The sequence below is a fragment of the Stylophora pistillata genome, chromosome 3 (genome assembly GCF_964205215.1).
Source record: "Stylophora pistillata chromosome 3, jaStyPist1.2, whole genome shotgun sequence".
In the NCBI taxonomy this organism is placed as follows: domain Eukaryota; kingdom Metazoa; phylum Cnidaria; class Anthozoa; order Scleractinia; family Pocilloporidae; genus Stylophora; species Stylophora pistillata.
Window position 1 is genome coordinate 10,188,307 of NC_142521.1, and position 14,797 is coordinate 10,203,103.

The 14,797-nt window shown below is 40.5% G+C and overlaps 2 protein-coding genes across 4 annotated transcripts; both read right to left on the reverse strand.

Annotated features, from left to right (window-relative positions):
- Positions 1-150: 150 nt before the first annotated feature.
- On the reverse strand, positions 151-6,124 carry LOC111321016 (protein kinase C-binding protein NELL1-like). Its single transcript, XM_022923774.2, has 6 exons — positions 5,970-6,124; positions 4,442-4,949; positions 4,234-4,319; positions 3,826-4,023; positions 2,580-3,484; positions 151-2,250 (listed from the first exon to the last, which is right to left on the reverse strand). The coding sequence occupies exons 2-6, from the start codon at positions 4,930-4,932 to the stop codon at positions 2,053-2,055; spliced, it is 1,878 nt and encodes a 625-aa protein (XP_022779509.2). The 5' UTR covers positions 4,933-4,949; positions 5,970-6,124; the 3' UTR covers positions 151-2,052.
- A 1,298-nt stretch (positions 6,125-7,422) lies between these two features.
- LOC111321050 (uncharacterized) lies at positions 7,423-14,797 on the reverse strand. 3 transcript variants are annotated; one of them, XM_022923824.2, is made up of 7 exons: positions 14,307-14,391; positions 13,529-13,705; positions 12,623-13,133; positions 12,044-12,129; positions 11,047-11,244; positions 9,367-10,262; positions 7,423-8,612 (listed from the first exon to the last, which is right to left on the reverse strand). In XM_022923824.2, exons 3-7 carry the CDS (start codon positions 13,114-13,116, stop codon positions 8,433-8,435), a joined length of 1,854 nt encoding a protein of 617 aa, XP_022779559.2. In that variant the 5' UTR covers positions 13,117-13,133; positions 13,529-13,705; positions 14,307-14,391; the 3' UTR covers positions 7,423-8,432. The 3 variants fall into 3 exon arrangements, with proteins under 3 accessions (XP_022779559.2, XP_022779558.2, XP_022779557.2); XM_022923823.2 differs by lacking the exon at positions 13,529-13,705 and having other exon boundaries at positions 14,307-14,797; XM_022923822.2 differs by lacking the exon at positions 13,529-13,705 and having other exon boundaries at positions 14,229-14,380.

The window sequence follows — 14,797 nt, forward strand, 5'->3', positions numbered from 1 at the left end:
TGAAACCAGATGGTCATGACGATAATGATTGAAGACAACATGAAACGAAATTGCAAGTTGGTCTCTGAACCTCAGAGTTTACATGTCACTTTACTGACACAATAAGAACTACCTTTCGTCTTACACTAACAATATTTTGAAACAACCTCGTTTAATTTTGCTATAAATTTTATTGTTTACGTATTGATCAGTTTCATGTTAAAATCGATACATTGTCAGGAAACTGAACAACATACGGAGCAAATTTTGACGCGTACCTTACATCTATCTAATTTTTGATAGAAGAACTCCCGATAAAATACGTCCTAGACCTTGTATGGGTAGAACAAATAATTTTCTAATTTCTCAAAGGTCAAAAAGACGAATCTGCGCATAAACACTGAAATGTAGATATAATTCAAGTTCCACAATTTACTTCTGAGAGGCATGTTCTCTCCTTCAACGGATTTCTACAGTGAGACCTCTTTCTTGGCCATATTTAGGCTTTACAGTTTGCATTTTTTGTCGTGACGTAATCCGACGCGCATGCAATGGCGCTGCGCGTTTGTGATGTCACGAAATTTTGACCCCCCAGATCGATAAGGACAAACAAACAGGCTTCTCGAGTAAATGAATATGGGCGATGATGCGCCCATCTCTAGTTCAAACGCCACTAAAGCTCGTATTCCAAATTAAAACGACGGTGTTCCTGGTTCAAAGTTCGAGCAAGACCAAGAGAACTACGTACACAAACACACAATTGAAGCGTTGGTTAAGGTGTAGAGGCTTGAAATTAAGCGGAAAACGAGCAGACCTCATCGCACGTGTCCGTGACTGCCTCAAGTCGGGAAAACATTATGGACTTGATTTAAGTCTAGATGATGGGAAATGGCTTCAGGCGAAGATACTAAAGGAAAGTAAAGTCGATCGCGTGAAACTTAAGGATCGTAAAAAGGGGGTTGACAGGCCTACACGACTCCCCAGCGCGTGTTTAGAATAGCCTATTCAAAGTTTGGCCCTTACGAGTATGTCCTTAAGCGATCGCCCTCTTTTTTAAGATACGAGTGGCGGATTTTTTGTATAGTTCGCCGGCTCAGTACTGGTTGTGTTTCTATTAAATGCCAGTGTCTCATGAGAATTTGCTTTAGGTTTGGCACTGATGGTTGGTATTGTGCAATAAAAGGCAAGATTTGTTGGTTCGTCTCCGGTTTCTGTTGAAGAGCTAGTTTCTTGTTTTTGAAATTCATCTCTGAGAGGGTTGTGTCAATGAGGCCTCTGGGTAGCCTCTCGTTAGCAAATGCGTTTTGAAATTTGCAATTTTCTCCTCGAATATTGTTTGAGAGGAGTTTATTCTGAGAAGTCTAAGGGCCTCTCCTTTTATTAAGCCTTTCTTAACTCCTTGTGGGTGAAAGGAACTAAAGTGTGCATGCTGAAATGTCTCACTGAGTTTGTTTAAAATGAGTACGCATATCAAGGATTGCGTCCTTTTCGAATCGTTCGCCTTTATAGATGTAGGTGTCCAGAAATGTTGTTTCCTTATCGGAAATTTCAGCCGTAAATTTTATTGTTGGATGATGATTGTTTGCTTTTTCAATGAGACGTTCTATTGTTGCTTTGTTTAATTTGTACTCCATAGCGAGATGTCATCTATGTAACGTTTCCAAACAAGCGGTTTGAAAAGGCTTTTGTCAAGGATTTCGGTGTACAGCACAAATATAAGTATTGTAGTTAACACTATCAACTGAGAAATTCTTTCTAGAACACGCATTTACCCGGTGTTGACAAAGTTCCAAGGCATGCTTCGGCTTTGGGAAAGGTAGGAAGGCTTTCCGACCGTTTTTAAGCATTTCTTTAAGCGAATCTGGCAATCATTCTGGATATCTTGAGTCATTTTTACATGTACCCCAACAGCAACCATTTTAGAAAGTAAGAAATTTTTTGAGCGAAAATAGTCTTGCTTCTGACACGTTTCGCATACAAGTTCTTGTAAAGACTCCGAGTGTTTGTCCTAAACCAGCAGAGGGTCCAAAGATGACATATCTATTTTTAGACCTGGCGCACAGCGCCATTTGTTCAGGTTCGGGTTATCAAGGACTCTAACTCGTTGCCATGTTGTTTCTTCTTTTTGTGGATCGTTGCGATTGCAACGATGGCAAGCAACAAGCATATTGCGGCAAGAACACCAACTATGGGTGCAAGACTGGAAAGATCTGAGCCAGAGCTGTCTGGTTCAAAGTTTTCTTCGTCTGAACTCTCCAAACTGACGGATTCCTTGTGGAAGGAAAAAAAAACCACAATTAAGACACAGAATAGTCTTCTCTTGTGATAAGTGGACTACAAAATGATGTGCACCGTTAGGGAAAATTTAATCCTTCAATTCTCTTCGCCAATCATTTTTAAGTGGAGACAGTTAATCCGAGTTCAAATTTTTTTCTTTTTCATGAAGCTGTGTAATACTGAAGTTTAACATTCCATTCCATTTTTCCAGAAGAACTTTGAAATAATCCCTAATGTCGGAACTCTGGAAAGAGGATGTATAACTAGCATTAATTGAAAAAGAAAAAAAACTCGTGCTCATTTTGAAATGAAAAGTTTCTCACCTTTTCCTCTTCTCCCTCAGATCTGGTGAGGAATTTTGGATGCGCTGCTTCACCCCAGACCTGTTTGTCTCGGGTTAACATATCGTCCGAGTGGTTACACGAGGCGGCGAGAAGCCCTTCTTTTCCGACAGAATAGCGATCATACTCATCCACAGAGAGATCATAAACAGGTATTAGCTCAGTGTCGTCGTATGCTCCATACAGTTTCGCTGGCGTCACGGCTGGATGCTGAAGTTTTACCGCTTTTCCTTTCAAGGCGTGAAGCGAATGAGTCAACTTCACTGTTCCGGCACTTATCCACGATCCATTTCCGACTTCGAAGAACTGGTGGTCGGGAGTGACCCAAATATCTTCGTCGTTCATTCGGAACACGACTAGGTCACGTGCAGGTACGAGTCGCTTTCGAACTTGGTCGACGCGACGTAAGTGTGACGCCGAGGGGTCGTCGCCCTCGTGACGAGTCACTACCATGTCTCCTTCTTTCACTTCTTCAATCGGTACCAATCCATTGGCTGTGTGTACCAAGGTGTCTCCCCTGAAACATGACTTAAGCAGGCAGCAGTCATGGTGCCATCTTGGGAGGCATTTTATATTGTTTACATCGGAGCAGTCACACGTTTGTGGAGGACAACACTTTGGGCACTGTATCACATCGCATTCTGTACCCACATAAGGAGGGTTGCATTCGCATGTGTAGGGATCATTTGGACATGTGCCGTGTACACAAGGTTCTGTACAATAGGAGATGATGTTGCAGGGTCCGTAGTGGAGATCAAAGCCAGGGACATGGACTTGGTTGCTCCAACCAAAGTCGCAGGTGCAATGCTTTTTTGTCGGTGTATGCCTACATGATCCGTGATCACACCCGTCACACATCAGGTCAGCGCATTGTGGACCCATATATCCTAAGAAAAGTCAGACGTACACCACAGATGTTAAAATGTATGCTAACCATTACTATTACTTGCTAGACTGTTTATAGAATGATTGGCTAATCGCAGTGAACTTTCAATTTCTATTGTATAACTCCTTTATTCTCACTGTCGAAACTCAGACAGCCATTTCCTGCCTCGGTTACATTTTCCTCACTTAAATCGTTCCAAAATTTGGGTCTTTAATGAAAAATCAAAATATTTTCCTACTTAGAAATATCTTTTCACGTTCCCTTTCTTTCGGCGTAGCAATGAAATTGTATGGTCAGGAAAGAGATTTCAGAGCAATTAAATTTGCGTAAACTCAAACCTACCTGGTTTACACTTGCACGTGTTAGGCCCCTCTTCACACGTTCCTCCAACAGAGCTGCAGTTCAAGCAGGGTCCGGTGTACGTGTCACATTTTCCTTCAGGACCCCAGTTAGTCTCACATTCGCAGACGTCAGGACGGTGGTTACACCGTCCGTGTGGACAAGTTACGCTACACTCACTGATTGTCTCACAGTGTAGGCCTGGTTTATGAGAAAAAGAACACAAACAGAACATAAAAGCAAAGCAAGCGTGAAGCTACGGGAACATCGCTGTAAACATGGAGTTTATCACACATGCAAGTATAAATTTTTCATGTGAGCATAAGTCTCCCACAACCCTTTTGGTGGGTGGGGGGGGGGATGGTTAATCACGATGTTAACTATGTCAAAAACTTTTTTTTTTTGTCTCACCTGAGTAATGAGGTGGGCAGACACAGTGATTGAGGTCGATACAGTAGCCTCCGTTTTTGCACTCCCATCCATGCGCACAGTAAGACCTCTCGATTAAAAGAGAAATAACAGCTTGATTATCATGCATTTTCTTTCTGTTTCAGTTTTTTTTTTTTTTTTAAGTACAATCTTATCACGGCGTGAAAGCGCAAAAAGTCTTTCTTGTTACCTGTCACAACCTGTTTCGGGGCTCAGAAAGTTCTCATAGCACTCGCACTTTTTGGGATCGTTTGGACATGCGCCATAAGTACAGTTCACTTTACACAAGGAGCGATCGCACAGGTCACCCACCCAGCCTGGTTCACATTCACACTTCATCCGGGACTTAATGCAGGAGCCATGCTTGCAAGGAAACCAAGGGAAACACGACTCCACCTTTTCGCAGTAGGTTCCATTCCATCCCGTTTGGCAACGGGAACATGTGAGGCCGTCAGGTCCGCAATATCCATGCTTACAAGTAGCGTTTGGCTTACAGCCTATGCTTTCGCAGCATTCTCCTGTATATAATCCTGTTCGCCTTCTCGAGTAACAATGACAACTCTGTGCTGCCGAGTTGTAGTCCCCATTTCCAAAACACTGTGTTTCTGGAGGACAGGCACTTTCAACTTCAATTATCACGAGCACCAGCAGGCCCATAATAGGGTATGCATACTTCAGCATTGCAGCTCCGTAAAATTCTATGAACCAAACAGACATTGACAATTATTTGTATTTTATACATTCTGATCCAAAGCTAAACGTTCGGAAGGTTTCAATGCCTGGGGCTTTTTAATAGTTTCTAAGCGAAAAAGTAGTCTTAAGCTTGTTCAGTCGGTTTTAATTCTTAAAAAAATTTGGCTGGAAAATTCGTGGAAAAAGATAAAAATTATGATAAACAGATTTTAACGCAATATATTTTTTTGATATGGCGTCATTATTTTAGCTGTCATATTTAATCAATAACAATCAAGAACTTCCGTCATTCGGCGAAATGAAAAGTGACGCGCCCAGACGTTGCACCGAGCTCAGTGTTGGTTTCTGTTTCAATAATATAAGAAACATTTGACAGGAAAATTCGACGAAACAGATAAAAATTATGAGGCTGAGCACTGATTTTCAACAGATTATCATGAAAATGATTTGTTTCAGCGTGACCTCTTTCAAGCATGCTGTGACGCACACCAAGAAGACTTTTCTTCTTGATATTCAAATTTTGATAATGACCAACATAACTACTTTTCGTTTCGAATCACAGAAAGCAGCTTTCTATTTTGTGGTTCAGTTCGAATACTATCCACCCCACTGAAAGAAGACTAAATTTGCAATATCAGTAGTAGCTGGTCTAGAAGCTGTGTGAAAATAGCTCAAAAGGATGCGAAAGATCTCATTAAAACTCGGAAAATGAATTATTTTCCTTAATAGATTGCTTCCGCTCTAACAGCTTGCAAGCGCTTCTTGAAGCGTCCGTTTTCATAAAAAAGTGTCGGAATGATGCAAATTACTTGCTTCATTTCCAAACGGTTAAATGACATTTGGTCGTCCTGAAAGTGAACAAACTACTGAAAACTGAACCACAGAATGGGAGCACGTCGGAAGTTACGTCCAGTAGCAAACTGAGAATGCAATATTTTCGGTTCTACACAAAGCAGACGGGAGCAAAAGAAGAAGTTACAGTTCTGTACGACGTTATAAACATTAAGCAGGCTGACAAAACTTACCCCTAACAGAAGATTCACTCTAACTTCTTTTATTCTTTAGCACTTTCCACAGCACTGCAATCGTATCAGTAATTTGCTGATGAATCTGATGGCTTTCGTCATTATAATAGTCTGAGGCTAAAATCACATGAGTATCATGCAGGGGAAAATAAGCCAATCGCTGGACAGAAATGAATTGGGCTTTCGGGGAAAGCCCCTTCTTCACCTTCCTGCTGAATGCGCAAAAAACGTTTAGATATCACCCCGCATCTTGATAAGGGTTCTCAACTTTTGAAATACCTACCATAAAGCTCCATAAAAGTCATTGATATTAGTTCTGTTATCCAGAAATTTTGAGACCTTCGCAGAATGCTTCAATGCAATATTGAGTTCCTTGCCATATCTTTTCTGGCAATAGCTTGAGCAAAGGTCATGGTCTTCAAATTTTTTAGGGGGTTCCCTCCGAGTCTTGAAACCGAAAAACATATTGATTGTTAATATAGCAGACCGCAGTTGCGCATATGGAAGGTTTTTATCCCAATTATCAACTGGGTACCGGTCATCTCGAGACAAATGCAAAACCACTTAAAAGTATATCTGAATTTTCAGCTGGTTTGTTATCTTGAAGCTTGGAAGTTTACGTGTTTACATTCTTTCGAGGCGAATTGCAACATAAATGACCTTGCCGTTTTCCACGAATAATTAAGCAGGGAAAGTCCCTTTACATTACACCCTGTTTTGTTCATTTTTATGCAATTAAAGCATATTATATAGATCATATGATATTCAGGAGTAAACAGGAACTTCTTTTGAATTCTAAGGTTCAAACAAAGGCGTCCCAAACTCGAGAAAAAAGCAAAAGATCGATTCATCACAGCATCACGCGTTGTGTGACGCTAAGTTAAGTTACGCGAGGAACCGCGTTGAGAATCTGAACGCGTCATAGGGGAAGTATATGGTCCATTTACAACTCGAAATATGAACATTTTAAACGCAAATTGAGGAATTGATGATTTTCATTAATATGAAAATTGTTGCTCCCATGGTAGAAAAGTGCTCAAACACATGACACTGGGCACAGATGGATAATGTGATCATTTTGCAAAAAACCGCAACACTTCACAAACAAAAAAAGGAACAAAACCAAAACAATAAGCGATTTAAACCTTTCCCTAACTGCTGAAGTTTCAAATCTCTTGAGCTTTGTAACATATCGGAATACAATGGGCCGGTCATTTACGCGAGGAGTAACTCAAATCACTGGTCCTAGGCTTTCTCTGTAAGATGGTTGATTTAATGAAATAAATGCCCTAGCCCTGATCACAAAAATAAATGTGCAGATAAAAGGTTCAGCTAAAATTAGGATTGTTTAGGACGCGGTTTTGTTAAACAACGGCTAAACTCTGTTTAAACAGCTGGCCCAAAAGGTTTCGTTTACAAGTTCCATGCAATTAACAGCAAAACTGAAGACATATAATCCCAATAAAATGTTTTATTTTTCTCATTATTCTACTCAAAAAAGGGGGGGTGGAAATGATATGAAAACTCTTCACAAAAGGAGAAAAATTGCCAGAAACAAATTTGTGCACAAAACTGCCCACATATTTCCCAAGAGAAAAAATTTTACAAAACATGAGAAACTTGATCACAAATAACTTTTCCTGCGCCTGCATGAGAAATCTTAACAAATGACTCCGTCGTGCAAGTTGACACTTCCCCAGGCCCCACGCGCCATCACGAAATAAACTCTTCTTCGTCCGTTTCTTCCGGGAAATAGAGTCATTTTTACCTAAATACAAAAAGGTATTCCATTTTATCATATATACTTTGTCCACTACGAGCCACAAAGATGCTATACCAAAATACGTGCCATAGTCTTTCTAGCAGTCGTTGTGTGGTCACGTCACGCAACGCCCTTTCCGGCCTTGCGAGGCGTGCAGGGAACTAAGCGTACCAGACCTGCCTTGTTGTAAACGTGAATACAGCACTAGTCACCCCAATCTCCGTTTTTAGCTCTTTTTTCAAAGCTAATACAAATGCGATTAGTTTTTATTTTTCCTTTAATGGCTGTGTGAGAGTTGTGGATCACTAAGAGTGCGGCGTGTCTCAAACTTACTGCACTCGCTCGAACATTGCTAAGTGGGGGGCGGGAAGAGTTACCTTTCTATCACGGCACTCAAAAGGGGTTGTAGAAGTGGGGTTCCGTGAGACAACATAATGCTCTACTTCGTGATAGAAATAAGATAGCAAAAATTAATATTCAAAAGAATAACTTTGTGGGTGACGCAGGATTCGAAGCTTAGAATCTCATAACAATTTGAAGCTTGAAAAGGAAGAAAGAGAACCCAAAGTTTTTGCTTTAAAACAGAGTCAAGTGCGTTTTTTTTTTAAGGAAAACCATTGATAACTCTTAGCCCAATGACATTCATTTGACAAATATGCTTTTGCAAATAGCCTCTTTTTGAAGGTGAGGGCTTCTGGAGCCTATTGTGGATGCGTGCTAGCTGCAATCAGGGACTCCTTCTCTACGTCATACTTCCCCTTGAGTTTCCTCCTTCGCACTAATACAATGATCAATATGACGCCAAGGATACCAGCAATTATAACAACCACATAGATTGGAAAGCCTGCGTGATCTTTTTCCTTTGCAATTGGTGGAATAATCTAGTTGAATAAAAAAAAAAAAACATGGACACATGATAAGCAAGACAATGAGAAATTCTGGGGAAGGGGGTAGGACGGCGAAGCCCTGGGTATCAGTGAACGTGATCCCTTTCACCCCCTTTACTATTCTTCTCCACTCCCCTCAGTCTATTTCGGATGATGAAGGAAATTTATTTTTTTGAAGTACATTCTTCTAGACTCTCTCACAAATATTGCTGCGATCCGCCGATCTGACATCTGCTTTAAACCTTTTTGTTAATGATTTAAAAAGAAACATAGGAAAAAAAAAGAAAAAAGAAAGAGAAATCAGCACTGAGTTGTTTCCATTCACGGGAAGTTGTTCATGTTAAAAGAACTAAGCGAAATTATTTCGACTCTGCCAAAGAAAACAACAAAATTGTGGAGGTTTGCCAGAAACGAAATATAAGAATAATGGTGACAATATAACCGACTAAATATTTTAGGTGACCAATCTCCCGACGGGGCTTTTCAGGGCCAGTGTAAAAAAAGAATGAAATAACTGTTACAAATGAACATAAATTGGATGTAAACTGGGGCTGCGCTGCGATCAGGGGAACTAGGAACGAATCGGGAGAGTGGCAAGGAAGGGAACTTAAACTAGGGACCACCGGGGACCACCGGGGACGACCAGCACTAGATACAGAGATTAAAATACACCAAAAGGATAGGATCTAAATGATCTTTTTAAGATGAACAACTCTTGATTTGGTTCTAGGAAGTTCTGAATTCTCACCGTCTTAGCGTCCGTAGTACGAAAGATTCGGATCATTGAATTACCCCACACTTGTTCGTCTCGAGTCTTGATAGCATCCGTGCTGTTACACGAAGCCGTGAGAATTCCTTTTTTTCCGACAGAATATCGATCGTACTCATTCACTGAGATGTCGTAAACGGCTACGAGTTCGTCTTGGTCAGCTGATGGTAACAGCTCTGACCCAGTTAGGAGCCTCTGAAATTTTACCATTTTTCCGTTTAAGGCCTGAAGCAGATGTGACGTTTTTATCTTCTTGGCACTCTTCCACGAATTTGTTGGGCTTTCGAAAAAAAGGTGGTCGGGAGTTACCCATATATCTTCGTCCTCTGTTCGGAGCACGACGAGATCCTTTGCACGAAATAACCTCTTCCGAACTTGGTCGACGCGACGCAAGTAGCTCATGGCAGGAGCATCGTCTTCATGGCGAACGATTACCAAGTCTCCCTCTTTGATTTTTTCTATGGGTACCATTCCATTAGCAGTATGTACCAAGGTGTCGCCTCTAAAGCAGGAATTTACCAAGCAACAGTCATGATGCCAGTGAGGAAGACACCTTGGATTTTTTGGCTCGGAGCAGTCACATGTCTGAGGAGGACAGCACACTGGACATTGAATCCTATCACATTCTCTGCCGGTATAAGCATCAGCACATTCACACTTGTATGGATCATTTGGACATGAGCCATGTACACATGGTGGTAAGCAGTGTTTGACTTTTGTGCACGGTCCGAAATGAGCATTAAAGCCAGGGACATGGACTTGATTAGCCCAACCCTCGTCACAGTGGCATCTCTTTAAACCCGAATGGTCGAAGTCGCATGAGCCATTCTCGCAACCATCACAATTCCTATGTTCGCATGAAAGACCGGTATATCCTGAAGAAAAAAAGCTGAAGCATAAGTTACTTGGATATTTAGCAGTCCTTCCATATTGTGTTTTACAGGTAACTAATTTAAGTGCCACTTAAGATTCACTTGAGTTCCTAAAATTATCACAAATGTGGAAATACTCATTGCCTGGGTTAGCGAGGCCGACATACAAAGGAAGATAAGTGGAAGAATAAAATTGTAGCGTGAAGTGCAATCAGCGAGATCGGGAGATAATTCTTTTCTTTTGCACTTCCTCGCCCCTTGCATAAGTTCTACTCTCTCCTTATCTTTGTACCCTGCCCTGCCAAACTTGAGTATACTTCTGAAAAGCGAGCTAAGAGTTTTTCATAAACAAAGGAAAATTTGCCATGTAATAAAAAGGAAATAAATTCTTTAGTCGCAGCTTTCCAAAGCCAACCTCGGAATTTCTTTTCTGTTTTCATCAGGCTGCTTAAAATAAATTTGATTGTACCTGGCCTGGTAGGATGCTGTCAGAACTACTTGAGTATACTTCTGGAAGGCGAACAAAGCGTTTTTCAAAGACAAAGGAAATTCTGATTTGCAATTAAAAAAAGGAAATAAATTCGTCAGTCGCAGCCAACCACGGAATTTCTTTTCTCTTTTCATCAGGATGTTTAAGGTAAATTTGATTCAAGGGTCGTTGCTTTTGCAACTATGCACAAGTTCTCTTACTTACTCTCCTTTTTTTATCTCTCCGAGAAATAACGGCGTTGAAGAAGACTACTATGTGACAAAAAGAAAATAAAACAAAATTCGCAGAGGCCCAAACCTGGTTTACACTGGCACGTGTTTGGCCCGTATTCGCAGGTCCCTCCTTCAGAATGGCAATCGGAACAAGCCCCGACATATTTTGTACATTTTCCGTGAGGTTCCCAGTCAGGAAAGCATTCACACTCATTTGGACTCTCAGTACAGCGTCCATTCTCGCAAGGGACGTTGCACTCACTGATGGTCTCACAGAGAGGACCTAATATATACAAAAGAAAAAAAGTATCAAATCAAATCAAACAGGTGAAAAAAAAAGAAACGAAGATGAAAAAGACGAAATATGAGAATCCAGCTTACGAGCTGGAAGAGCAATCCAGCCAGAGTTTGCCCAGTTTCATAGGCCTGAAGTGATTAAAAATTTACCACTGTACCCTGGGTACAACGCCAGTTCATCGAACAGATTACCACCCCCTCCCCCCCCCCCCCTGCTCAGTTAAAATTATCTTTGGTGAGCATGTTAATGTATGCCAGTTCACATCAACACCATTTGGTGTCATTTCGTTTCACTCCCCTCCAACCGTCTGTTTGTTTTAAAATAAACTCTGTTATTAATTATAGAGTGTGCCTCCCTCTTCTGGAGATGTGATATTTCCCGTCGTTTCTCAGTATTGATCGAGATTCACGTCGCGTCTACGAGCCACATGTAGACTTATTTAAAGAGTAAAAGAGTTATGCAGAATAGCCTCTCTTAAAAGTTTCAACGCGACAGTTGAAAGAAAATGATAACGCTAGGGCTTTTGTTTTCATCCAGCGAAACCTGTTGCACTTACATTCTGCTTATATTCAAGTGAAATGGTTTCAAACCAAACATAACGTCTATTGTAGTCAGCCACAATACAGAAAAGTTAGTATGCGGGGAGTCACAGTGATGGAACCATAGGAATGGTTCTTGGTAAAAAAAAAACTGAATTGATTTTATTGAAGGTTAATCCCAAAGTTTCTTTTTCCAAACACTAAAGCATTTCCCCGCTTAGGGTAATCATAAGCGATTGTCTGACCTGTATAATGAGGCGGACAAACACAATGGTGAAGGTCGATACAATATCCTCCATTCTTACAGTCCCAGTCCTTCGCACAGAAAGACCTATGAACACACACACAAAAAAAACGCATGTCTCATCCTATTCTGTCTATGGTAAAAAAAAAAAAAATTGAAGAAACAGAAGAGAAAATCAAGGTATAGGCCTCAATACTAAACTGCTGTCAAGTTTTTCTCAGTTTTATATGTAGCTCCAAAATGTTATACTGAATGACTGATTGATTGACTGAAAGATTGGCTCTGGACACTTATTTAGTTTCCAAATAGTAAACTGCTGCTGCTTTGGTGATTGGGTCGTTACTATCTCATGCTGTGATAGTTTGAATTAGCTTTTTGTTTGTAAAAAAACTATTCTGTCATTATGAGAGTAGCATCCTTATTTCCCGTCACCGAAGTCAATAACAGTCAGCTCTCCTGATTTCAACTGAACACTGTAACTTTTAAAAAAAAAACAATTACCTAAAAAAAAATTATTGTATTCTAATACATAACCCACATCATTAGTCTTCAAAGCGTATCAATTTCTTATAAATAATACCTGTCACATCCAGTTTCGGGACTATGATAGTTCTCATAGCACTCGCACTTCTTGGGATCGTTTGGGCATGCGCCATAAATACAGTTCACTGCACACAAGGAGCGATCACACTGGTCACCCACCCAGCCAGGTTCACATTCGCACTTCATTCGGGATTTATTGCAAGACCCATGCACACAGTGAAACCAAGGAAAACAGGAGTCTACTTTCTCGCAATTGGGTCCAGTCCACCCGGTCAGGCAACGCTCGCATTTCAAACCATCAACTCCGCAGAAACCGTGTAGACAGGTCGCGTTAGGCTTGCAATCGACGCTTTCGCAACACTCTCCCGTGAAACTTCCGATTCTCCGTCGAGAGTAGCATTTACAGCTCTGTGTTTTCGCGTTGTAGTCACCGTTTCCAAAACATTGCGTGGACAGAGGACAGAGGCCTTCGACGTCGAGAAGAAGTAGGAAAAATAAAGAAATGAGAACAAGCGCCCCGTTCCTAGGCATGCTAGCTTCTCGAAATTCTGAAAGTGAAGAAAGGGTCACAGTTCTGAACAAATAAACACAAGGAGGTAAAATGAAATAATACCATTATTTAATATCAACAAACAACAGACATTCTTTGTCTACTACATTATTCACACTCACTGTAGCATCTTTAAATTCAAAACAACAGAAATATCAGGACTCCTGTCAACTTTCCACAAGTCGATTTTAGACACTGCTGACCGATTTTCGAGACTATTGTCCGATTTTGGACACCAATGTCCGATATTGGACACTAATGTCCAATTTTAGACGCTAGTGACCGAGTTTTGACACTAATGACCGTTTTTAGACGCTACAAGTGAGTGATTTAGATAATGAATGACATCGAAGGGGTGTGATTGAGTCATTTTATGTAGCATTATTTCATTACCGATCGATGATTAGTTTTCTTCCTCTTTATAGGTAAGGCCGTCTCAATTTTACAAGCTTTGAGTTTTTGTTCTTCATGACCATCAGCTGAGCATTGCATACTTTGATGGTCGCATAGGTCTCATGGATGTCAGCTGAGGTAAGTAAACAGGCCGCAATAGATGTCAGGCGTGCGTGGCTGTGTGTGTTAAAGAAAGTCCAAGAGTCATTAACGAAAATTAATCGGTTTGTTTTCTTTCTTTCAGTTTTTTTTTTTCTTCTTCTTCTTTTTTTATACAGAGCAGTAAGAAAGAAAGGGTCCGTTTTCCTAATTCAAGGGATAAAGAAATGGGGATGGGCAAATTAGACGAACGGACAACTTAAGCGATAACTTATTATCTTGAATCTTCAGTTATAAAAAAAGGAAAGGGTCTGTTTTCCTAATTCAAGCGATAAAGAAATGGGGATGGGCAAATTAGACGAACGGACAACTCAAGCGATAACTTATTATCTTGAATCTTCAGTTATAAAAAAAGGAAAAGAAAAAGACTGGTGGAGACGCAATCGTCAAAAATCATCCTCTGATCCTTACATGGATCCGAACAAAAGTAAAAAGCTTCTACTCACAACAAATGAAAATATTCCCATATTGACCACTGCACAAACGAGTGAAAGTACTAAACTTCTCCATTCCTTACCAATTGCCATTTTTGTAAACTTACCTCCTACTTCGCTCATAAACGTAAAGCAAAAATCAGCGCAATTAAAATCAAAATCTGACCAAACATTGCTGTACGTACCGTAGAAAAAATATTTTGGACTCCAAATTAACTCTTTGCCAACTGCTGACAAATAATTCCTGTGGTAGAAACTCTCTCTCTTATCTCTTTAGAGTCCGCTGAATGTCATATGAATTCAGGGATAAACCACCTACTGTGAAATAAATAAGTTCTCTGTTTCACGTAGTGCAACGATCATACTATAGACTTCACCACAACTGTGTACAGCCGGACACAAGTTTTGGCGACATTAAAAACACTTTAGGTTTGTAATTTTTTCGGTTAATTTTTTCCTTAAGATAGCAATTCTGGTATGTTAGAATAGAAGAGTTCACCGGAAAGCAAATGACGTGATGATTCACTACGATGTCTAACGTGACTCCAGCGATCACGTTTGGCCAAGACAAGGAAACTTCTAGAAAATGAAAATTATCATGAAAGAATACGCAAACTACCACGGTGGCTGGAAAGCGGACTCGGAAGTTGGAAGCTCCTCCGTGAATAAGAGGGTC

What these genes read in the sequence shown, in the direction of transcription:
- LOC111321016 (XM_022923774.2), bottom strand. Translation starts at nt 4,932, where the DNA reads ATGCTGAAGTATGCATACCCTATTATGGGCCTGCTGGTGCTCGTGATA. An exon ending in CCCGAAACAGGTTGTGACAG is followed by an intron (nt 4,320 to 4,441) that starts GTAACAAGAAAG and finishes TTTAATCGAGAG; the next exon opens with GTCTTACTGTGCGCATGGAT. An exon ending in CTGCCCACCTCATTACTCAG is followed by an intron (nt 4,024 to 4,233) that starts GTGAGACAAAAA and finishes CTCATAAACCAG; the next exon opens with GCCTACACTGTGAGACAATC.
- LOC111321050 (XM_022923822.2), bottom strand. An exon ending in CACGTGCCAGTGTAAACCAG is followed by an intron (nt 10,263 to 11,046) that starts GTTTGGGCCTCT and finishes TTTTTTCTTCAG; the next exon opens with GATATACCGGTCTTTCATGC. An exon ending in GTACTACGGACGCTAAGACG is followed by an intron (nt 8,613 to 9,366) that starts GTGAGAATTCAG and finishes TTATTCAACTAG; the next exon opens with ATTATTCCACCAATTGCAAA.